Consider the following 23,167-nt stretch of genomic DNA (forward strand, 5'->3'; position numbering starts at 1 on the left):
CAAGAGACATAGGTAGTTCCCAAAGTTAATGCAGCATCCAACTCAACTACCTGACAAGTTTCATGAGTTTTTAATCACCCATAACATTATCCTAATTCCTAATAAATTTCAATGCCTCCTTATTCAGGAACAAAATGGCCATATGGGTCATCCTCCTCATCTTCTGGGGAATTACTTGGGAGAGGAAGAAGACCTCCCACAGACTTCATTCAGAGGAGAAAACAGGGAGCTCTGCTGAAATCCACCTTGCAAGTTGATAGTTTGCTACTTAACCTAATATACTTCTTCTTACAAATGGCACTTGCTGCTCAAGATGAACCTTATAGATGAGCTTTCATTTTGATTTTATTATCAATTCACACACAACTATATGGATATTTTTATCGGACTCTATATTTTACTTTTAATGTCTCAAAAACACACCGGCGGTAATTTTCCTAGCGAGCTAAATTAATACTTTTGAGTAAGTTTTTTTAATATTAAAGTTAATTAGGTCCGATAGATGTACTTTAGGTAAATTTTTTTAAAAGTATTGAAATATTTTCTATTAGGTCGGTTGTCATTAGGGTAAAATTAACTCCGAGCAAAATGCAGAAGTATGGTAGGGTGTTTATTTATTTATAAATTTCTCTTTAATTTATTTTACATTTAATAGAAACAAACCTTATGGGCACATTAAGTGACATCCTCCATCAATGCACACCACAAATGACAAAGAATTAGTTGTTTCCTATTTTTCTAAGCCTACATACAAAGACAAAGTATTGGTCAATGCCAGAAGGATATGGTGAGAGTAACAAGAGAGGAGATTTGAGGAAAAAACCAAAAAAATAAAAGTGTAAGAAAGATGCAAGAGGAAATTAAGAACATGTAAGGATATCAATCACCTCTCTGTTTCAAGGACAGATCATGCCAAAGATTATTATTAACAAACATTGTAGTATTTTTTTAATTCCATATTCATCTTCTCTCCCTTCTCTAGACAATAGACACAGCCACACCCCTCACCATGCTGCCAGGCTCCACCTTGATGGGCCCCAGACAAAGCCCGGCACCGGCCCTCGTCGGCCGGGCCCAGCCCACATATGTAAGTCCCACCACCACAACACTAGTTCCTTTATTAGTGGTTATCCACAAAAATATTAATATAAAATGGACAGGGCTACTTTGTGGAGACATTGGAGGCTGACACTTGTTTCTAAAATCAAAAATAATACTGTGGAAGGTTGTTTGGAATCACTTACCTACAAATGCTTGGTTGCACACTCTATCTCTTGAGACCCCCCCCCCTTCAGTGTCTTGCCCTCCCTATATGCAATATGAAGACTGAAATTATTAGCCACCTGTTGTTTATTTGTGATCTATGACAATGAATCTATGCAGGTTGAGGTCCTCAAACTAGACTTACACAAAGCTAGAAATGCCAACTTTTTTAAGATAACTATTGAATTGTTCTGTGGCAGATCAAATACATTTTTCTGGCTCTGTTTTATTTAATTTCATGTTTCACTTTTGCCTCAGTGTTTCATTGCTTCTGAAAAATTAACCAACTAGTAAATTGGTTAGCAAATCTGGATAAAGAGCAATGATTATCTTCTTTTTCGATTAATTCAATCACATCTCCTTTAACTAATTCAGAGTATATAGAGGGTATTGTTTTGATACCTAATGTTTTTTTTTTCTTCTATTTTAAGATAATGGAATTGCCTTTTCTGATAAATATATGTATATATATTTGTATCAGAAAATTATTTCAATCCACTTGTTTTTTTTTCTTCTTAACTTGTTGTAACTTGTTAGGGTTTTCGCCGTAATCAACGAGTACTTTAGAAAAAAGCCGAGATATAGTTTAAATATAATAATTTATCCTTTTTAAAAAGGGAAATATTGAATGAATAGATTGTAAATTATGAAATTGTGGTATTTCTTTTTCTTCTGATATGTGAATGATAAAAAAAAAATGTGGATTAACGCCCTTAGATCTATTTAGTTTCGTGAAAAGGGTTTTAAAAATTGCGAGAAGAAGAAATAATACATCTCTTTAGTAGCTAGTGATATGAGCTACTTACAATACAAGATCCTTTTTCTCCCTCTGTGTCACCCTTTAAAAAAGAAAAGAAAAGAAAATAACCTAGAAATACACCATGAGATGAGCATTTTAAATCTTTTGGTAACAGTCTCTTGTACTTTGTGCATGAAAGAAGAGGTCCAATAGCCTAACAAGAAGGAATCCCTAGGAGATATGGCCTTTCAATTTGTGGGCTCCTCTATTCATTTCCTATAAAGAAACTTTCATATGACTATGATCCATGCTGGTATTCTCCATCACTTGTCTGCCACCAGTCACTGTTGTTTCCAACTCCTGTAGATGTAGCAGAAAAAAAATAATACCATAATGATATAATTTAAATTTGACAAGAAGTGAAACTACTTTGAGATAATGTCAGGAGTGTTCTTTCCCTACTTGATTCATAAATCCTTGTATCAGAGAAACCACCACTATCCTGGAAAAAGATGTGCATGATTCAGTAACAACCAGGTGAATTAAGTATTTGAAATAGGATTAAGAAGCTGCACAAAGATATATTAAACCTGAGGGAAGGAGTTTGAGCTTTCTCCATGCAGTAAAACAGATGCTGAATGATCCATCATTTGGTAATTGATTGTGGCAGTGCTCTCAAAAGCTGCAGCCTGATTGTGATTGGTGTGTTGGTCTAAACCTGGTACTGTTTCATGTGGTAGGGTCCACATCCTCTGAGACTTGGAGACAAAAGAAGCCCATCAAGATGAGAACCATGCAGGAATGGATAAGTAGAGATTAGTAGAGTGGATTTCCGAAATCCCTACCTCTGAAAGACTCATGAAATCATCAAAAGCCACATCAGAGTCATAACACATGGGACTCACAGAAGCAAGCTTCAATGAGAGAAACTGGAAATGTGTCATAGTAGTTAGTTAGACAAAGCTCAGCAAGATTGCAAAAAAGAAAAAAGAAACACTAATTGTACCTCAATTTGATTCTGTAAGGACTGAACATAATTGATTATCTCATCAAGCATAAGGGCCTTTCCAGTGACCTGCTGGAACCAAAACCATCAACTTTAGAGTATCTCCATATGAAATATAGAAGGGACTAAGAGAGAACAAAACAAACCATCACCTTCTCACAGCCAGGAACAAGGCTTTGCAGTACCTTCATCCTCTCATTTATTTTCTCCCTTCGTACCCTCTCTGCAAGGCTATGGCTGTCTGTGGCCTGACCTCTCCTTGCCCTGACATGAATGTACTCACTACAAGTCTGCTTGGCTTTAAAATCAACCGCAGCATTAGTCTTCTTCTCTTCCATTTCCTTCAAACCATCATTGGATCTTTTCTGCTTCTTCCTCTTGCTCCCATTTTTATCCTGATAAATTCAAACAAAGAGAAAGCAGAGTATGTAAAAGCCTACTTCTATGTGATTCAAGTACTATAGTTGATGATCATACCTTGCATTGAACTGAGCTTTGAGTGTTAGAATGATGAGATCTTGTTACAGTATCAAGAGAGCTGGTGTCACTTGTTGTGAACTCTGGAATGGCTTCAGATGAGTAGTAGTAAGGGGAGGAATGGGAGGATTTGGTCATTTCTCCAACTTGTTGTGGGGGTAGGAGCATCTCCAATGGGGTGCTACTTGTTAGGGTGGTAGTGGAGTTAGTATGGGAAGGCTTTCATAAGTAAATTGCTGAGAAGTGTAGCAGTGACTTGAATGCAGAGAAGAGAGAAATGGATAGAGAAATCAATAGAAGCCTTGAAGCAGGTAGCTTTGATGGCAGACTTGAATTGGCTTATAAAAAGATGGGAGGAGAGAGAGAGAGAGAGAGAGAGAGAGAGAGAGAGAGTATAGATATGTGTCAAGTTTGACTGGTCTCAATGTAAGGGCCTACTGGAAGAAAATAAAAAAGAAACAAATAGAATGGCTTTCTTTTCTCTATCTTTTTGATGATACATAAAACCACATATATTTTAGCCTGATTGCAACAAAAAAAAAAAATCCTCTTATGACATAGGAAAATTGACAATGAAATATATCACCTTACATATACTTTAGGAGAAATTTTTCTACGACACAACGAAAACTTGAATACCCAGAGAATCTTAACAAGTATGAACTCAAGACTCAAATGTTCTGTTTCCAAGTCTCTATTGATCAAAGACAAAAGAGGCATTAATTGCTAGCTGTTTGATCCATGCTGCATAGTACTTCTTGAAAAGAAAAGGGAAGAACCTGGACGTGTTTGTTTCCTACGTTTTGACCACAAAATTATCCATCATGAAAGGTTGGAAGCTATCCAAATGACCCACAATGTTCTCTGCATGGGTTATGTATGTAAATATACGTACAAACCCGTGAAACATGAAAAGAAGCCTCTAAACATGCGTCTGAGATCTGAATTGGATCACACCCAGTATTCGGAGACTTTAAAAGTATACTCGACAAAAGTCAACTGGATCTGGATGTGGCTAACCATTTGAGTTTAATTTGAACATAAAGATCTGACAATGTTCCTAACTCACATGATTTACTATAGAAGTACAGGGATTCGCCATAATATTACACAGTGGATGAATAAATTCGTTAAGTTTGAGTGTAATCAATTACTACCCAGTGTTTAATTTGTAAGTCTGGCTATTAAAAATGCATCTAAGGTATAATACTCATCAAAAGACACTAAATTTGGGTGTTAATCCAATGGAAAAGTCAAAACAGTACATTAGCACCAGAAGAGGAAAAATAAAAATAAAAAGTTGCACTTATTATTTGAGAATCATTCAACTAAATATACACATATAGAAGGTCATGAACAGTAAATGAACAACATTTTAGCTGGAAAACAATATATATAATGCTTCAGATATATTTACGTAAGTCAATTGAGCTGGTTTGCTTCAATTGGAATGATTTGCAATGGAACGGTGGATCCTTTCAACCATTTGCAGCTTCTTATGACCCTGTTCTGCACACTTGGGGGGTTCCACAGGGAAGTATTTGATGCCAACAAGGTCTCCAACTCTGCTGATAATCTGGAAATGCAGTAAAACATTAGGATTACATAAACTGATTAGAAATAACTTTCAAGGAATGGTTTGTTGAAAGGTTGTGGCTTGAGATTTTAGATTCATTCACCTCCAGGCCTTTAATCAGGTCTTTCCTGGTGTGCGAAGCAGAGATGCAGAAACGAGCCCTTGCCAGGAGAAGAGGTGTTGCAGGAAATGCAACAGAGGCAATGGCAACCTGAACAAAATCCAAAAGAGAGTGCAAAATAGTAAGGCAATCAATGCCGATAACGTAGAGATCAAGAGGAAAGAACTTGCATTTTGTTTACGACATGATGAGTTCAAGGTGTATCCTATTAGAATTTATAGAGTTGAATGTGTTTTCAATAGCATGCAACATAACGAATGCAAGGTGAAAGAGATCCTACTCACATTTTGTCTAAGACATTCCCTTGAAAAAGCTGGGATTTTTGCTGGGTTGTAGAGCATGATTGGCATAACTGGTGAATCATTGTCACCAAGAACCTCAAAGCCCATTTTCTTAAGCTCGGATCGGAAAAAGTTGCTGTTCTCACGGATTCGCGCAAGTTTCTGTGCACCTGATGTAGGCCATGAATACAGAATTAAAGTGAGCAGCAACAACCTCATGAATTATCCATTAGGAAACAGGGAGAACGCAGCTATTTCCTTAAAATACCTCTGTTAGAGCCATCTTCTCCAAGAATAATTTTAATGGAACATATAACTTGTTGCACTGCAGGTGGTGACATGGAAGATGCATAAAGATGTGCTGGACAAGTGCGCTTTACGTGTCGAATTATCTCCTGACAAAAAAATAAGATGAATTTGGAGAATAAGTAACATCATTGGGCATAGATGGCATGTCATGTTGACAATATAACAGTGATTGTTGAAGGAGAAGTTGACCTTTGATGCTGCAATATAACCTCCACAAGATCCAAAAGATTTTGTGAACGTTCCCATCATTATATCGACATCAGCTGGATCCACTCCTAGGAGCTCACAAACGCCTCGTCCGGATTTTCCAACTGCCCCAATGCTGTGGGCCTCATCTAAGTATGAGTATGCCTGTTTGAAAACAAAAGGCAATTACACTAAGCTCTTATGTTCTCATTGTTCTACTTGAATGCTCTGAAAGTCAAACTACTGATATTTATCTGTTAACTTATGAAAGAGCAACTAGTTGTGATGTTCCTAACTGCGCAAAAATGCGAAAAAAAAAAAACAGATTGCAAAGGAAAGCTCTAAATTACCTTATATTTCTTGCAGATGGCTATGATCTCAGGGAGTTTGCAAAGCTCTCCTTCCATGCTGTAGATGCCCTCCACAATAACAATTATCTTTTTCCAGGCTCTATGTGTTCGAGGTTGTCCCTCGGCTATCTGCTCTCTCAACACCTCTTCCAAGTGAGCGGGAGCTACAAGTTCATCAGTAAGAAGTTACAAGTGTACATGTGAGTATACTAGCTTATATTCATGCAAAAGAGTGTAAAACTTACAATTATGTTGGAAGACTCGCACCGTTGCACGCGATCCTCGCGCACCACTGGCAATTGAGTTATGATTCAGAGAATCACTAACTATTAGTCCTCCCTATAAATGATGCGAGTGATTGCAAAAAATATATATATTAGCAAAATCCTACGAAAAAATGATATAGTAAAGGGGAATTGCATTTTATAATTTGGAAATATCATATAAACCTTTCCAATCAGACAAGGAATAATCGAAGAATTTGTAATATAACCCATTCCAAAGATTATAGCATCTGGCTTTCCGACAAAACGTGCAACTAGCTCCTCGAGTTCGGTATGCAGTTTAGTTGTGCCTGATGGCAAGGCAAAGCGGCATTAGCTTCAAAAGAAGGTCACTGGATATTTCAGATTCAGTAAGTTAACATGCAAAATTATTCCTACCGCAATCTACACGCACGCTGCAGGTACTTGGTGAGTATTTCTTCAGAGATTCTATAACTCGCGGTGTGCAGTATTCATCTGCAGATGCAAAACCTAGGTAGTTGTAGGATCCGAGGTTGAGGCATTTAGTAGTATTTGAGGTTAGGCTGCAAAAGAAAGAAGTTAAATCATAAAATTTCTTCCAGATAAATCATCTTGAAGCCACCTGAATTGAATTATAGTAAATGATCATTCAGATCTTTCTATAACTTCTTCCGCAGTCGGATGTTTATAGACATAGCCGATTAATCATACTGCAAAATGCCACATAAAACATGGGAAATACTTACTGTATTGTCTTGTTGTTGTCATTTGAGTAACGCTCAACTACATCAATCCAAGCACCTGGAGCACTTGCTATCGGTCGGTTAAAACAATCCTGGCGAAATCACGAATATCGAAAAGTACACATTACAGAGCATACAAACAACAAATGTAAGTAGAATTATTTCACACAATCAAATGCTCAAACATTTGTCCTGCTGCACTATCTTGTTCTATCCGATTCTTCTGCACAAATTAACTTCAGTTTCAGTTACCAAGCACATTACATTCAAGTCCAACAATTTTGGCTATATTTCCACTTGATCACCTCTACTTCATCCCCTGTTCTTCTAATCTTTAATCAGTTCTTTTTCTTCTTTGCTTCCCAAATCGAACACCCATCGATCTTAAAAAAAGAAAGCAACCTTTGACATCTAAAATAGCGCACCTGGACGCGGAGATAGAGGCGGCGGACGTAGAAATCTTCGAGGCCCAAGCAGATTGGCGCGTAGCCCGGCTCCTAAATCGAAATCCGACACAAAGGGTAAGTGCGAAATGGAGAAGAAAATCTTTGATGCGTTAGAGTTGAAAAAGGTGCGACCTTTAGGTCCTTGGAGCTGAACCAATCGATTAGGTTGCGGAAGAAATCCCGCAGCTGGCCGAAGGCGAAGAGGAGGCCGTAGCTGAAGAGGGTCGTCAGCGCCGTCGTGTAAGGTAACCTCACCATCTTCACGAGCCCAAGAAAGAGAACGAGAAAGAGAAAGAAAGAAAGAGTTGGAGGAGGTAGGCGGCAATAGGGAATGTATATAGAAAGGGAGTAGATGGAGGAGGATGGGATTTAGTGGAGGAGAAGATTGGAGCTTTAATGGAGTTGAGAGAGAATTGAATGGGATTACTACGAGGGACGGAAGAAGGAAGGAGGTGACTTTTTCCATGCAATGTATGTATATATATATACACGAAAAAAAATCCATCCAAAATGAAGGGGAAATTGGTGAAAATAAAATTCCAATCTTTGAAGAGCGCATCTATGTAGTTGTGATAAATGGTCGCCAGAGTTGACACGAGAAGATCCAACTAAATCATTAAAAGAGTGGGACTCTGGGACGCATTCTTTGGTAGATTGCCACTGTATTCACGTACGAACCAATGATCGTTTACTATATAGCTTAGCAAACTATTCGACATGTCGGTATAATCCATACGTGGCAATTGTCAAACTGCCACATTCCTAACGTGGAACACCTTCTCATGGTCAACTTCAAACTAAGTCAAGCTCTCAAGAAAAAAGAAAAATAAATAAAATCCCCTTCTGATTACTGGTTAATAGGTATTTTAGTCCTTAGATCTCTATTTCTAAAGGTTTATTGGTTTAAATTTAGCAAGTTGAGTTGAGTTGAATTCTGAATGAGCTTGACTTAGCTAAATCTAACCTGGGTCATATTTGAGTTTGATAAATTTTATCTAAATATTAGGTGTAAAATAATAAGAAAACATATTAGGAGGGTCCACAATTAATAAAATTTAAATTTCCTATTACATGATTTAGTTTTTAATATTAACATTATATTTATCTTAAAAGAGAGGAGTATATGACAAGATTTTCAGAATTAGTTCCATGTATAAAGATTATTAAAAAAAATACTTATAAGAAACGAAATTACTCTCCAAATCTAGCCTAAGGGGTCTCCTTAACTATGAAATGTTTCGTATATATGACTCACAAAAAATAATGTCTATTTTACTTTATAACGCCTTTTATTTATTAAATTATTGGAATTTTTTGTTTAAGTTAACTAGGGAATATTTCAAACAGCTCCATGTCGTAGCTAACTTATTCCCTTTTAATCTTTCTTAAAAAATAAGGCAGAGTCCAAACTATAATAAACATATAATATAGGGTGTGAAATGCGAAAGAAGCCTTTTATTTTACTTGGGCTTTCTTCTCTTACAAAAGCTCGGCCAAAATTTATCCTAACGGCCCAAATTAGTTTACGCAAATTAGATAGGTCGAAGTGATTGCCTACATCCTGACCTGTAGACGATCCCACATTCAGGAAGTTTGCCTTTGCTTCTCCTCCCTAAACCCTAATCCCCATGGCGGAGGACAATGGAGGGCGACGACGAAGTGGGAGGAATAAAGGAGGTAACTTTTCTCGGGAGGATTAAAGGATGTAACTTTTCTCGGCGCTGCATTGAGTTGTAATGGATAACGATGTTTGCATGCAACTTTCTGCTATCTTGGATCAAAATTCCAATTTGGGATCTTTTGAGGTTCTTGATATATCGTCGTATGTTATGTTTGGTTAAGAATTTCGAGGCTTTGAGTTTGCAAGAGAGAGTTGTGAAGCTGTAGTTTAGTTCTAAAATCTTGATGCTTTAGGAATGAAATGAATTATCATGCTGTTCTTTGTTTGATTGTTCTTGTTTTCAAGTTGGTAAATGTTGAAGGGTGGCAAGTTTAAACTAAATAATGGTCATTGACAAGTATATAGATATTAATCTTTTAATGGCTAGTGCTGCTAATTATTTAATCATAATACTATGTTGGTACTGCGAACTAGTAAATTTTCTTCAGCCATGTGAGAAACAATGATATCCTTGTATAATTGGTAATCTGAAGATCCCATAATATGACTTAGTTTCTCCTAAATCTGTTAGGATTGATAATAATCTTTTGTCATTAATTCTAAATCTCTAAAGCTAGATGTATTAGTTTCTTTCGTTCAACATTTGAGCCAAAATTTACTGATGCTGGGGGTGTATCGATATTTTTCTAGAACAGCAAGGGGGTCAATGCATACAGGTGTATTTTGAAGAGCTAATAAAATTCATAATGATCTTTTGTCATTAACTCTAAAGCTCTAAAGCTAGGCGTATTAGTTTCTTTCCTATTCAACATTTGAACCAAAATTTACTCATGCTGGGGTTGTATCGATAATTTGATAGAACAGCAAGGAGGTCAATGCATATAGGTGTGTTTTGAAGAGCTAATAAGATGCATCCAAACATTTCCTATGTGTTTCTTTTGCACGTTATTCTACTAGAAATTGGACTAGAAATCACACTATAATGGTTGAGTGTTTATATAAGAAGACAGGGTTGGATGGATACACTCTTCAGGCATTTTTACCTCTTTAAGTCACAGCTAGACAAAGAGATGCAGGGCAAGAATCCGGCAAAGATACCATGCATCAGTGTGATGGTGGCTCTATATGACTATCCTTTCAATCCTACTGTTCTCTATTGGAGTTTTCTCCATATGAACCATTTCCAGAAAAGGATCTTCCACCAGCATATCATTAAATTTTATTCTATTTGCTTGTCCTTTTGAACATACCCAAATTCATATGTTTTCTCTTGTTACTTTTTGTTATGTTTTGCATAACTCTACGCAGTTAGAATCGTTGGAATCTTAGCACCTACATTTACTTTTCAATTGCTGGTTATTTGTTAACCATAAACCTTTGCGATTTTGGTGCTTTGATTTGCATGATGATTTGTAGTTTGGTAGATAAGGAAATTGATTTTCTGCTTAGTTCTCAGATGATCCTACAATACTCTGTTTATTGTTTCTGTAGAACTCTCTTCATCAACAATCTTTCTGAGAAAAAGAAAAATATTAGGGGGAACTAATCCTTCTGATCATATACACAGATGTGAAACATAGCAATGGCAACCACTAATTAAGCATTGTGTTCCCTGGAGTATGATTGTACTTGCATATAATTTTCTATTAGATCAGTTTATTGCAGTTTGTTCTCACTATTTCCAATTTATTTATTTGTCTTGTTTTGGTTATAGTCCTCATGGATGGCCTGAAATCTTCTGAGATTCTATTGTTAATCAATTCTTTAGGAGAATCTATGGTAGTACCAGTACATTATTTGGCACCATCTTTGCTTACTTCTGATAGAAGTTATTCATTTCTCCATATGTTGCCTAGTAGATAATTCATAATCATCTCTTTTCCAACCAAGATTCTCTTCATTTTAATGTACTTTTACAGGTAGACCTCCTCATGGCTATTGATAAAGCTTGAAGATGATCAAATACTCTAGTTTTGTTTCAATGGAATCTCAGAGAGAGAGAGAGAGAGAGAGAGAGAGAGAGAGAGAGAGAGAGAGGTGTATCATCAAATCCGAGAGAGAGAGAGAGAGGTGTATCATCAAATCCTCTGTCGTCTGATCAGAATCGAGAGGCGATCACGGTAGTGACTCTTTTGGCCCTGCCTCATCATAATATTCCAATAATTGATTCAAGTAGTGCATCAGGGAAGTGGTTGCAGTTGTTGTGAACTTGTATATATATATATATATAGGTCTAATATCTTAAACAGATTGCTCTCCACTTGCATTGCTACTTTCTCTTTGAAATGCTTCACATGGTTGCAATTCCAGCAAATGATGTTCAAGAGACATGAAAGTTATAACATATCAAAGTAGATCTTGGGTTCCTTTTTATATGTCATTCCCCATTGCCCATAACTTAGTAGTCACAATATTGTATGTGAAAGTGGAGCTCTCTTCCTAATCTTTTATCCTGTGAGGTTATTGGCGGCTCCGATCTCGGCCGTCGGATCGTCATCGGATTCCGGCCGTCAGATCCTCGTTGTCTGATTCCTCCGATACATGCATCGATCGAAGAAAAGGACAAAAAAGGACAGGTGAGTGTGGTCTTTTAAAACCCTAGTTAAGGGACGAGGGGGGGGGCCATTATCCCTAACACCTACAAGATGCTTTCCTTGCTTAATTATATATTTACCTCTTATGTGATAATTAAGCAAATTGTACAACGTTTTTATTCTTCGGATATGCAATTGGCAAAAAAAAAATAAAAAAAATAAAAAAAAATCTGGATGACATCATGATCGATCGTTTCTAGCCGTCCATCTACTGCCGCTACAACACCTTCTACTGTATGGGAGTCACACCGTACTCCCCCCACCGGCGCCAAACACGGCAGCCGTCTGATCTATGCCACGTGTTTAGCCGGCAGCGGATTATGGGATCAGGACGGTGTCAGTTCCCGTACACGCTCTGATGTCACGGCGTCCACGTGGGCCCCGTTCGATCACAGCCGTCCATTGGCCGCGGCTCACCTCCCGATATATTCCGTCATAAAACGGGATAATATAAATAAATATATAATCCGTAATTTCTTTGGATGTCAGACCAAATCATTAAAGACTCATGATCCCGTTACTAGTTAATTAAAGCATCGTGTACATTATACGATGGCATTTCGTGTAATTTGGTTTCAAACATCTGGGCTTTTATCTGTCTCGGTATACGGTCTTCTCTCTTTCTTTTGCTATCCTGACCTCTTCTTATCCTCTCAACTGGCGGATAAGGACACATGGGGATGGATAAACCGGAGACCAAGATCTGACGGTTCGAATCGGTCTATGTGAACCGTCAAAGAGAGTGGAACCGTTGGATCTTTTAACCGGGGTTAAACGCAGCTAACTCTGGTCAATGGAGAGAAGAAAAAGGAGACCGAGAATAGAGAGGAGGTGGTCTTCTTCCCCTTCTCCTTCTTCTTCTTCCTCCTCCTCTTTCTCACTTTGGGCTCGGATCTTGTACTCTGTCGATTTTATTACTAGTTTTATCTCTCTTTTTTTAAAATTGGGATCGAACGGTCGATCTCTGAGGAGGCGATTTGTGTATATTTTTCTCGGAATTTTTTTTTGGGGGATTTTTCTGATGTTATTTTGAGGTTTTGAACCCCATTTCGTTTTCTCCTAGCTCTATTAGTTTTGTACGAGGTAAAAAAGATCATTTTTTTTAATCTTGATTTAGTGGTGGTAGGATCTTTACCCTCGCCGATTTACCCACAAAAGAAGAGGTTTTTATGCTACTTTTGGTGATCATGGTGGGTTATGGAGTAGATCTGGAGTAGAAGTAGAGTAGGTGGAAGCTGGAATTTAGCTGCAGGAGCTAAAGATTTCGTCTGTTGTCTTCTTCTTCTTCTACTTGGTGTTACTTCGAGCGCTAACCCTAATTTTTTAAACCTAATTGCAAAGCTCGAAGCTATGACGTACTTCCCGGAGGAGGTGGTGGAACACATCTTTGATTACCTCGTCTCCCACCGAGATCGGAACACGGTATCGTTGGTGTGCAAGGCGTGGTACCGGGTCGAGCGGTCAAGTCGCCGGAGTCTGTTCGTCGGCAACTGCTACTCCGTCCGGCCGGAGAGGGTTCCGGCTAGGTTCCCCTGCGTGAGATCTCTTAGCGTAAAGGGGAAGCCACATTTCGCTGACTTCAACCTGGTACCGCCGGACTGGGGCGGGTTCGCGATGCCGTGGATTGCGGCGGCGGCCCGTGGGCTTCCGGATCTTGAGGAGCTCCGGTTTAAGAGGATGGTGGTTTCGGATGAGAGCTTGGAGCTGCTCGCTCGATCTTTTCCCAATTTGCGGTCGCTGGTTCTCGTCAGCTGCGAAGGGTTTAGCACCGATGGGCTCGCGGCTATTGCTACTCATTGCAGGTGAGGCACTCTCTGTTGGGAATTCTAGTGATTTTATATTCTAAAAATTGGAGCTTTTTTAGTTCCTACTGATTAATGGATTAATGCATTTAATGCCAAATTAATTCCTTGAAATATTTTTGAGGGTCTCAAAAGTGCTTCATTTAGTTCATGAAATTCTGGTTGCTGCATTTGATTTTTTAAGATGTGAATTATTAGCTGACTTTTTTTCCTCTTATTTATTATTATTATTTTTGTCTTTTTGTTCTTGCAAGGCTACTTAGGGAACTAGATTTACAGGAGAATGAAGTGGAGGATAGAGGGCCTCAATGGCTCAGTTGCTTCTCTGATTCCTGTACTTCAATTGAGTCCCTAAATTTTGCCTGTCTGAAAGGGGAGGTGAATGCTGGAGCATTAGAGAGGCTCGTAGCAAGATGCCCGAACCTTAGGAGTTTGCGGCTTAATCGTGCCATCTCTGTGGAGTCATTGTCAAAGATCCTTGCTCGGTCACCTCATTTGGTGGATTTGGGAACTGGTTCGTTTACGGCAGACCATAGGTCTGAATCTTATTACATGCTAATAATTGCTCTCCAGAAATGCAAATCTCTGAGGAGCCTATCGGGATTCTGGGATGCTTCTCCTCGCTGCCTTCCTGCTGTTTATCCCATATGCGCGAACCTGACAAGTCTTAACCTTAGCTATGCTCCTGCAATTCAGGGTGCTGACCTCATCAAACTGATTCGTCATTGTTGGAAACTTCAACGTCTTTGGGTAAGATTTTCATAAGTCATTTTTTGGGTTGGTATGGATTTTCCTTGTATAGGTTAAGGGTAAGTAGTTAATGGTTTGGATTGTATTTCCAGGTCTTGGATTGCATAGGGGACAAAGGATTAGCAGTAGTGGCTTCAACATGCAGGGAGTTGCAGGAGCTGAGGGTATTCCCTTCAGATGTATTTGGTGCAGGAACTGCCTGTGTGACAGAAGAAGGGCTGGTTGCTGTATCTGCAGGTTGTCCAAAGCTGCATTCCTTGCTATACTTCTGCCACCAGATGACAAATGCTGCACTTGTTACAGTTGCAAAGAACTGTCCAAAATTTATACGCTTCAGATTGTGTATTCTTGAACCACGAAAGCCAGACCCAGTAACTAACCAGCCCCTAGATGAAGGTTTTGGAGCAATTGTGAAGTCCTGTAAAGATCTAAGGCGACTGTCAGTATCAGGCCTCTTGACGGACCGAGTTTTCTTGTATATTGGCATGTATGCTGAACGACTTGAGATGCTTTCTATTGCATTTGCTGGAGATAGTGACAAGGGAATGGTATATGTGCTCAATGGGTGCAAGAATCTAAGGAAGTTGGAGATAAGGGACAGCCCATTTGGTGATGCTGCACTTTTGGCAGATGTTGGGAAATATGAAGCAATGCGATCCCTTTGGATGTCATCCTGCGATGTTACTTTAGGGGGTTGCAAGGCCCTTGCGGCAAAGATGCCAACACTCAATGTGGAGATCATAGATGAAAGGGATGAAGGTGATGAAATGGAAGAAAACCTTACTGATCTACATAAGGTGGAGAAAATGTATGTTTATCGGACCGTTGGTGGACCAAGAAATGATGCACCACATTTTGTCTGGACAGTATAGAGTCAGAACAGGACCGGCCCCACTATATTAGTAGACTATGAGGTAATGTTTTTGTTGCTTAGCTATGTCTTTCTGTATTGTTTGTTAGTGGTAGGATATCTTGGTTATACATGCTTGTAGATTAAAGTTAGGTGGCTGAACTCTGGACCCAAGATTTGTAGTTTATTTTCTGTTGTAATTCTTCGAAAACTTTGCATTTGTAATGGTAGTTGAGGCAATTATTTGATATTGCTAGTCTAGTTTATGGTCCTCTTGGATTATCTTTCTTATCTCAATATTCAAGTAATTTGAATAGGGGTTTGAAAAGATTTTACTACTACACCTTTCCAGTTTCTATACGTACAATTGTGGGTATATAACTTGCTGAACCAAGTTAATCTTGAAGTACGTTCAAACTTATTGAGTGCTGGATCTTGGAAATCTTAGTTTTGTTTGTTACCTAGCTCCTTTTTAGGTTCTCATTCCTTCATACAACTTATCTCAAACAGTTAGGCTAAGGTAATTCATACACAAAGGGAAGGTGCATTTTGTACCAGGCATTATATCTTCAAGCTTGTTCATCCCTCATGCATTACCATCAGAGTTATGTGCATCTACTAGTCTCTTCACCTAACCTTCGCCATGGCTACTTGGTGGATTTGATCTCCTAATTTGGGTTCAAAAACTAAACAAGATTGGTGAGGGATAATTATCAAACAACTTCAAAATTGAAAATTTCTTGTTTGGATATTAATGAAATATATCATTAATATGCCCAGACTGGACTTGGATTTGGGCCAGAATCTTTTCGGTAAGAGGCCTTCAGCCCAAGGGTGGTGAAGAACTCCTTCATCCACCTAGCTCAACCTACCCATGGACAAGAGTTTAAAGGGCATTATAGAAGCACCCATAGCACTTATGTTCTTAAAAAATGTTTCATGGTCTTATTTAATATAAATAATCATTCATTTGAGCGATTTTCGGTCGACTTACCGAAGCTAACTTTCGGAATGATTCAGTGATTTATTTGCATTTATCTGATTTATTAGACGTATTCATAGGGCTAGTGATTTTAATTGGATAAAATGCTATAATAAAATGTGATTCTTCTTGATGTATTTGCATGGTTGGCATTCATATGAGCTAGAAGTCATCTACTTGGTTAAATAAGTTTGCATTCCGTAAGCAGGTCTGCAACTCTAGGTTTAGCAGAAAGTAACCTTTGTAGTACCTTACACTAACAAGTCTTTGCTTACTCATATTCTAATACAACTACACGGATGTAAATGGAATACAACAAAGTTCCATGATATATTTGTCCTAATTTTTCTTAATCCAAGAAGCAATTACAATCACTCATTTGGAAAAAGGAATGAAAAAAAGATAGAAAAAGAAAGTGTCACCATCTTAAAGCAACTCTCATTGTAAGCAGGAAGAGGACATAATTAGAAGTCTGGGAGTCTTTTTCTGAATAGGAGAAGAAGCTGATGGGTGTCTCTGTAACAACAATGAGGAAAGCTGAAGCTATCTTTGTTTTGCTGCTCCTCTTCCTGCTCCCCTATATCACAAGACCTGCCCTTTGCCCTAATCCTGGACCAATCCATCACTCTCTCTCTCTCTCTCTCTCTTCCTCTGTATAGATTCCTTTCTGGCAAATCCGAGGAAAGGTTCCTTCGTCTGATGCTGTGAACTCTCTTGCCCACCACTTTATTCCCTTCCTACTTCCTAGTTTACTAGATAAAAAGAATAAATAAAGACTTTATAGAGAATTACTATGCAAATGGGCTAGCAAAAGAGAGTGAGTGATCGGAACAATTAATTGAACTAGAGCTAGGAAATAAGGCCATCTAATTAAGCGGAAATTATTAAAAATTCTAAGAAACAATTGGATAGTGTTGTTCAAATGCCTGACAATACTAGGGACGTTAATTCCATGACCAACTTACAAATAAAGAGGTTTCAAATAAAAAGATGATATAGTTAACACAAGACTGATGCTATCTTGTGAATTATTTGTAGATTGATCATCAGGGTTTCTTCTTTCTGTTTGTGTTACCAGTCCGGGCTTCCTGAATAACAAGTCCTCCAAAGCCCTGTTTATGCTTGCCAAACGTGGAAGAATGGTGGTTCCCATCGAATATGCCGGCATGCGATAGCAACGCCCACAAATGTGTCAGGAATTCTCCACCGGAAAAAAGATATGTCCGATGTGGAGCTGGTCGTGTAGATGCAACAAGGTACAAGACGAACCCTGTCCAAAACTCCATCAACAACTCCCAGCGCTCTTTTTCATCAGGAATTCCGATCAATTCCTGTGCAAGCTTTGCACCCATTTCCAGTATGCTATGTCCCTCCTCTCCTTGATCATCAGTCTGATGCTCGTCTGTCGTCCTTCCCTCCCCTCTTTGATCATCAGTTTGACGATCGTTTGCCGTCCTTCCCTCTCCTCCAGTTTCAGGCTGGTCTCCTCCGTTTTCAGGAATATTGTGTTTTTTTCCAACAATTAGTGCATCAAAGATACTTTGCAAAGAATGACAACCTCGTAAACGCTTCCGAGCATCACGAATCGTTGCTTTGAAGACAAATGTTGGAACAAAAATATGATCTGGCACTAGGTCTTTTCTCCGTCGCAGTAAGTAGGCGCAGTACTCTGATAAGCTGGTAGCGGCTATGCAATGAGATCGCATCTCCTCACCGAGGTTTTCATTTTGTCGACGGAGCTTAATATCGCACAGGCAGGTGGCAATATGCCAGACCAAGATTGTGTGAGTATCAGTTTTAAGATTACAGGCCCAAGAGAAGTGTTCTCTAACTGATCTGTGTAACAGCAACAAGATGGCATCACTTGGGCGGCGGCCATCGGAGAAGCACCGGTGAACGCCGTCGAATGTCAATGACTTGAGTGATGTAACGATGGCTTTCTTCACTTCCTTGGGCAACCTACTTTTCCGCACAACCAAGCGGTACCGCCGATTCCAAACATTGTATCTGGAAGACCCAAAAAGTAAGTTACACTGATAGATGTTGCGTTGCCATCCGTGTAGGACTGTAAAATTGCACAGAAGGCGTAATGCATTCTCCACAATCTTGATCCTCGTCCATCCAGGATTCTTGACATATTTACATAGCACAAGTACTTTGGTCCAGTCCGAGGAAATAAAAGTCACCATCTCCCAGAACTCTTTTACTATAAGCAAAGCCAGAACCCAATATGTTATAACAACATCAACATTTACTCCATTGATGAAGTTGTTAAATTCTCCTTCTGTACGTCTGTAGGTCCTATGTATTGCTACGGCGATCCAAATGATTACGCCAATCACCATGACTGATAGCATAAGTCTCATGACTGGGAAGCCGTTGGCGAACAGAATGGCGTTTCTATTGCAGAAATAATCATTAAGGAATGCCATCTCAACTTCAACGATCCTGAATGCCCTCTCGTAATCCTCGTCGTCTCCGTTTCCGAGGATCCCTCCAAAGACCAGATCCCAAGTTTTTGGGAGTTGGGCCTCATGTATCTCCAAGTCATCGAACCTGCGCCGTAGCAGTTTGTACAAGGCGAATGAAAGGCAGACATCTTTCAGTCGACCATCCGGATCACCCCAAGTCTTTTGAAGCAGCCTCCCGTCGCACTCCCAGACCTTATCGATGGTGATGAGCTTCTTCTGCTCGTGGGTCACATCTTGTTGGATCGAGTAGCCGGCCGATCTGGCTCCCATCGCCTGTTTGGTTTCTCCGAGGACCAAGTACTTGTAACCTCTCATCCGAATCGGATCGACTTCCGTGGTTCCACTCTGGTCGTGCTCGTGCTCGTGCTCGTGCCGCATGTACTCGGCCACCAGCCTTGTGTTCATTCCATGGCTATCCGATTTATTGGCGTTCTCCGAAGCCACGGACCCTTGAATAATTCTAACCGAGTTGAGAGACCATAGCGACCAAAGAAGGAACTTGAACCTACCAGTACTAGTGCGTCGCGTGCCTAGGAGATTTGCTGACCACAAGGACGACATCAAGTCGCCCAAGGGATTCTCCTTCACTGGTAGATTGAAAGCTGACATGGTAGTGATGCTGGTTCCAAGGGTAACCGAGATAACAGCCCAGACCTGGAGGAGCTCATTGTCGAACGGAGCGAGCTGCATCAACCCAAGGCTGTAGAACATCATGGAGGAGGACAACGTGTCAATCACACAGGTCTGGAAGTTGAACCGGCCTCTATAGCGGCTCCGGAATGTCCTCAAGATGAAGCGCCAAATTTGAAGCAATGTCACGACTGCCACCACAACTTCTATGCGCCCTAACATTGCGCTGTTGCTGTTCATCATCTTCCAATTTGATCCACCCACCGGAGACTACTCTGGCTGCCTCCAACTCTACAATGTTATGTAGGGCATGGAGTTTTCTAATTCAAAAGAGGAATTAGTATTAGTCTCCTATTGAAATAAATATCCCGGCCTTATTCAATCATATAAGCTAAACTTATTGGTGGAGGGGACTGGGGATCGGATGCTTTCTTGTCTTTTTAAAGTTAGGGAACAGCAAAGTAAGCTCTGAGGAAATAATCTTATACTTAGCCTCAATCCTCCCTGAAGTTCTGAAGTCTTTGTCGGGGAGTAAAGATCTCCATTAGAGAATCTGCATGTAGCAAGGAGCGGAGAATAGGAAAGGCTTCGAGAGACGTCAAGCTTTATTTTATTTTATTTTTTAAAATTGAATAGTCTAGGCACAAAATGTAATGTGTATTTGACAAATTTTTAATAATATTAATTTCCACATAGTTATACACTTATATAGAGGTAAAATAGCCCACATAGTTTATCAATATATTGAAAAAACTTCAAAATACTTCAGACAATAAAATATAGTCTCCTTGAGTAGATAACATAGGAGTCAGAAAGATATCTTCTATTCCAGAGTTAAATTAATGCAATACATGAATTTAGACAACGGATAAAAGACAAAGTTGTCTTTCAGCAAATGTCTATTAGATCTATTTTATAGTTAAACCAACATAATTAATACATGATTCTATAGACAGCATGATTAGTAACATGGAATAAAGGCAGTACGAGTTCTCTTGACTCTTTTGGTGATTTCTCGCGCTAACTCCCCTCCCATCCCCACTGCCAAGAAGGATGGGCAAGATGATGGACGGCCTGCGTTCTTGGATTTCATCCTTCCTCGTAATGCTTGAGACCAACAGCGCCAGGTTAGCCCGCTTGGAGTTCCTGGTGGTCGTGATTGCGTTGCTTCTCCTCTTGGTGTTCGTCCTGGACTCGTACCGGCACCGCTCCCGCAGCGCCGCCATCAAGTACACCCTCTTGGTACTTGACACAGTTTCCGAGTCCATGGTGATCTACACCATCGGCTTGACTCAGAGCGCTCCCTTCCACAACGAGTTCTTGCCCGTGTGGACCGTTCTCTTGATCACCCTTCGGTATAGTATCGATTGCATCTCCTCCTATGGCCTTCGACAGCGGGAAATCCGGGGGAGAAGGGAGTTGGGAGACGTGATGACGTCCTTCTTGACGGCTAACCTTAACAGCACAAGGAACACAAAGTTTAAGCTCCCTCTCTGGCTGTTTTGGTCTCTAAACCCGTTGAGGGTCGTAGATCGGGTGGTGGCGTTCGAAATGGCGACCCGATTCTTGCAGCGGAATATTATGTGGGTTGCGGGGTACATGATGTACGAGCACAAGCTGACGACCGAGCCTCTCAATCCAGCTGTCATGGGAGGGTACAGGTACTTGGTCCAGGGAGAGGCCAAACAGAGAGTGGGAGCCAGAAAGGCTGACTCCCTGATCCTACTTAAGATAACACGCGAGAAGAAGCTCATCACCCTCGAGAAGATCTGGCAATGTCGGGGGAGGCTGCTGGAAAGTCGTTGGGGCGATCCGGATGGTCGACTGAAAGATACCTGCCTTTCCTTCGCATTGTACAAGTTTCTGAGACTCAGATTTTATTGTATCAATGTAGCTGAAGAAGAGCAATTCTTGAAATCCCAGGAGCTGATCTTTCGAGGGATTCTAGGAGAAGAGGACGATGAGAGGGCGTTCAGGATCACTGAGGTGGAGTTGGCTTTCCTAAATGATTTCTTCTATACTCGATACCCCATTGTCTTCTGGAAAGGCTTTCCGATCATTAACGTTGTACTCTACTTTGGTACCGTCGGAATCGGTGTCTGGCTTGCATCAACTATGCACCTATCTGGGACACCGAAGGAGGGTGAACTTATCCATGTCCTGCAGAGAGTCGACATTGATGTTCTAATTACCTGGGGACTTCTGTGTTTAATTTTCCTTAAAGAGACCTGGCAGATGGTCGCATACTTGTTCTCAGACTGGTCCAAGGTGGTGTTGCTATCTAAGTATGTCGAGAGGCCTTCGTGTTGCTGCCAGAGGAACGCCTTGATGGAGAATTTGGTATGGCTTTTGTGCAGATATAACCTCGTCAACCGATGGCATAATAAGATGGGCCAGTACAACTTCGTGCAGTCCTTCGGTTACAGCCCTCGGTTGTGGAATCTGCTGTCCTATGCGAGTCTTGGTTTGGTGGATCAGGCCATTGATGGAGGAAAACAGGGCATGGAAATCGAATTGCCCAAACAAGTAAAGAAAGCCATCGTTCGATCACTTCGCTCCGTGGAGCGCACCGACGGCGGTCAATTACCAAGTGCCGGCTGGACGCTGCAGGGAGACGAGACGAGCGAAAGATTTATGTGGGCATGCCAATTTGAAACCAAATCCGACGTTATCCTCGTCTGGCACATCGCGACTTGTCTCTGCGAAATTGAGCTCTATCAAAGCCAACTCAATACCAACCCAAGCAGCAGCTCCTCCTGCTTCCCTTCTCGTCTGTCTTCTTTGAAAGATTGGTGCTGCTCGAAGAACGAGCCTTTCCTTGTAAAATTAGAAAAACTTGAAGGAAAGGAGGAGCTAAGATCCCATTACGTAGTGGCCAATGCCATATCGCGGTACTGTGCCTACCTACTGATATTCTGCCCAGAGCTGTTGCCTGATCACAGATTCGTCGCTGAATCTGTCTTCGAAACAACAGTCCGTAAAGCTCGACAAATTCTACAAGGCTGTGATTCCCTCGAGAGCATATACACGAAACTCAAAAAAGAAGGAATTACAAGGGGTGAGACGGAAGGCGAGCAGGAGGAGAATGATGAAGTGGTGAAGAAGGGCGCGGAACTCGGCATGGAACTAATCGAGACGATCGATGCTGACGTAGCTCGCTGGAAGGTGTTGGCCGACTTTTGGGCAGCGTTGTTGCTGTCTTTAGCTCCGAGTGGGAAGACAAATGCCCATAGAAAAGCTCTAGCTACAGGTGGGGAGTTCATTACACATCTCTGGGCTTTGCTTTCTCATGCAGGCATCACGGGCTCAGACGTAACATCAGAAACGGATGAAATAAGACCGGAGGACTGATCGATCTGTATTCCTTGACACTGGTGTCGAAAATGATGAAATGCCCGATTCAGACATTAATAAAGAATCAGCTAATCCAATTGACACATCCAAATAGATCCCTCCTCTTCTGCAGTCTTTGACACAGCTAATCCTGTGTCTGTTTGCTTCTATAAGAAGGAGGTGTGATGAAATAAATAGATGAACAAAAAATTTGGTGACCGATATTTCCAATCAATTTTATAGACTAAATGTGCACGTCTTTTTCTCCTGTGTTTATATTTAAGACTTGTAAACCAACCGTGAAACATGATTTTTGAAGCATTTGAAGCCTCCCTGTTGGCTTTGTAGGAGTGAGCAATTGATTATGTGCTAAATCACCCAGTGTTGAGTAT

At 40.3% G+C, this 23,167-nt stretch overlaps 5 protein-coding genes and 1 long non-coding RNA gene across 9 annotated transcripts; 3 read left to right on the top strand and 3 right to left on the bottom strand.

Moving 5' to 3' along the window:
- Positions 1-1,985: 1,985 nt before the first annotated feature.
- Positions 1,986-3,788, bottom strand: LOC140801596 (basic helix-loop-helix protein 80-like). 4 transcript variants are annotated; one of them, XM_073156775.1, is made up of 7 exons: positions 3,486-3,788; positions 3,161-3,403; positions 3,009-3,077; positions 2,848-2,931; positions 2,593-2,754; positions 2,465-2,504; positions 1,986-2,362 (listed from the first exon to the last, which is right to left on the bottom strand). In XM_073156775.1, exons 1-7 carry the CDS (start codon positions 3,651-3,653, stop codon positions 2,301-2,303), a joined length of 828 nt encoding a protein of 275 aa, XP_073012876.1. In that variant the 5' UTR covers positions 3,654-3,788; the 3' UTR covers positions 1,986-2,300. The 4 variants fall into 4 exon arrangements, with proteins under 4 accessions (XP_073012876.1, XP_073012874.1, XP_073012875.1 ...); XM_073156773.1 differs by having other exon boundaries at positions 2,593-2,760; XM_073156774.1 differs by having other exon boundaries at positions 2,151-2,362; positions 3,009-3,080.
- A 915-nt stretch (positions 3,789-4,703) lies between these two features.
- LOC140801595 (long chain base biosynthesis protein 2a-like) lies at positions 4,704-8,127 on the bottom strand. Its single transcript, XM_073156771.1, has 12 exons — positions 7,875-8,127; positions 7,722-7,793; positions 7,300-7,388; positions 6,971-7,116; positions 6,758-6,882; positions 6,554-6,647; positions 6,309-6,472; positions 5,962-6,123; positions 5,732-5,858; positions 5,467-5,633; positions 5,165-5,272; positions 4,704-5,061 (listed from the first exon to the last, which is right to left on the bottom strand). Exons 1-12 carry the CDS (start codon positions 7,998-8,000, stop codon positions 4,927-4,929), a joined length of 1,515 nt encoding a protein of 504 aa, XP_073012872.1. The 5' UTR covers positions 8,001-8,127; the 3' UTR covers positions 4,704-4,926.
- Positions 8,128-9,282: 1,155 nt separating this feature from the next.
- Positions 9,283-11,611, top strand: LOC140801984 (uncharacterized). The gene is made up of 2 exons (XR_012111566.1): positions 9,283-9,419; positions 11,283-11,611. It is a non-coding gene; the product is annotated as an uncharacterized lncRNA (long non-coding RNA).
- Positions 11,612-12,728: 1,117 nt separating this feature from the next.
- Positions 12,729-15,607, top strand: LOC140801874 (transport inhibitor response 1-like protein Os04g0395600). The gene is made up of 3 exons (XM_073157228.1): positions 12,729-13,759; positions 14,014-14,509; positions 14,602-15,607. The coding sequence occupies exons 1-3, from the start codon at positions 13,308-13,310 to the stop codon at positions 15,379-15,381; spliced, it is 1,728 nt and encodes a 575-aa protein (XP_073013329.1). The 5' UTR covers positions 12,729-13,307; the 3' UTR covers positions 15,382-15,607.
- Positions 15,608-17,285: 1,678 nt separating this feature from the next.
- LOC140801875 (uncharacterized) lies at positions 17,286-20,128 on the bottom strand. The gene has a single exon (XM_073157229.1). The coding sequence runs from the start codon at positions 19,683-19,685 to the stop codon at positions 17,388-17,390; it is 2,298 nt and encodes a 765-aa protein (XP_073013330.1). The 5' UTR covers positions 19,686-20,128; the 3' UTR covers positions 17,286-17,387.
- Positions 20,129-20,454: 326 nt separating this feature from the next.
- On the top strand, positions 20,455-23,025 carry LOC140802025 (uncharacterized). The gene has a single exon (XM_073157431.1). It carries the CDS (start codon positions 20,496-20,498, stop codon positions 22,791-22,793), a length of 2,298 nt encoding a protein of 765 aa, XP_073013532.1. The 5' UTR covers positions 20,455-20,495; the 3' UTR covers positions 22,794-23,025.
- Positions 23,026-23,167: the final 142 nt, after the last annotated feature.

This window comes from Typha latifolia, chromosome 15 (assembly GCF_019914945.1).
Source record: "Typha latifolia isolate L0001 chromosome 15, TyphaL0001v2, whole genome shotgun sequence".
NCBI lineage: Eukaryota > Viridiplantae > Streptophyta > Magnoliopsida > Poales > Typhaceae > Typha > Typha latifolia.

Excerpts from the sequence above, each read along its gene's own strand:
- LOC140801875 (XM_073157229.1), bottom strand. The coding sequence starts at position 19,685 with ATGATGAACAGCAACAGCGCAATGTTAGGGCGCATAGAAGTTGTGGTG.
- LOC140801596 (XM_073156772.1), bottom strand. The coding sequence starts at position 3,653 with ATGCTCCTACCCCCACAACAAGTTGGAGAAATGACCAAATCCTCCCAT. Across the intron at positions 2,761-2,847 it reads ATTTCATGAGTCTTTCAGAG|TCTCAGAGGATGTGGACCCT; the intron begins GTAGGGATTTCG and ends TTTGTCTCCAAG. Across the intron at positions 2,505-2,592 it reads GCTCAAACTCCTTCCCTCAG|GATAGTGGTGGTTTCTCTGA; the intron begins GTTTAATATATC and ends ATCTTTTTCCAG.
- LOC140801874 (XM_073157228.1), top strand. The coding sequence starts at position 13,308 with ATGACGTACTTCCCGGAGGAGGTGGTGGAACACATCTTTGATTACCTC. Across the intron at positions 13,760-14,013 it reads GCTATTGCTACTCATTGCAG|GCTACTTAGGGAACTAGATT; the intron begins GTGAGGCACTCT and ends TGTTCTTGCAAG. Across the intron at positions 14,510-14,601 it reads GGAAACTTCAACGTCTTTGG|GTCTTGGATTGCATAGGGGA; the intron begins GTAAGATTTTCA and ends TTGTATTTCCAG.
- LOC140802025 (XM_073157431.1), top strand. The coding sequence starts at position 20,496 with ATGGGCAAGATGATGGACGGCCTGCGTTCTTGGATTTCATCCTTCCTC.
- LOC140801595 (XM_073156771.1), bottom strand. The coding sequence starts at position 8,000 with ATGGTGAGGTTACCTTACACGACGGCGCTGACGACCCTCTTCAGCTAC. Across the intron at positions 7,389-7,721 it reads GCCTCTATCTCCGCGTCCAG|GATTGTTTTAACCGACCGAT; the intron begins GTGCGCTATTTT and ends TGATTTCGCCAG. Across the intron at positions 5,273-5,466 it reads GGGAATGTCTTAGACAAAAT|GTTGCCATTGCCTCTGTTGC; the intron begins GTGAGTAGGATC and ends GATTTTGTTCAG.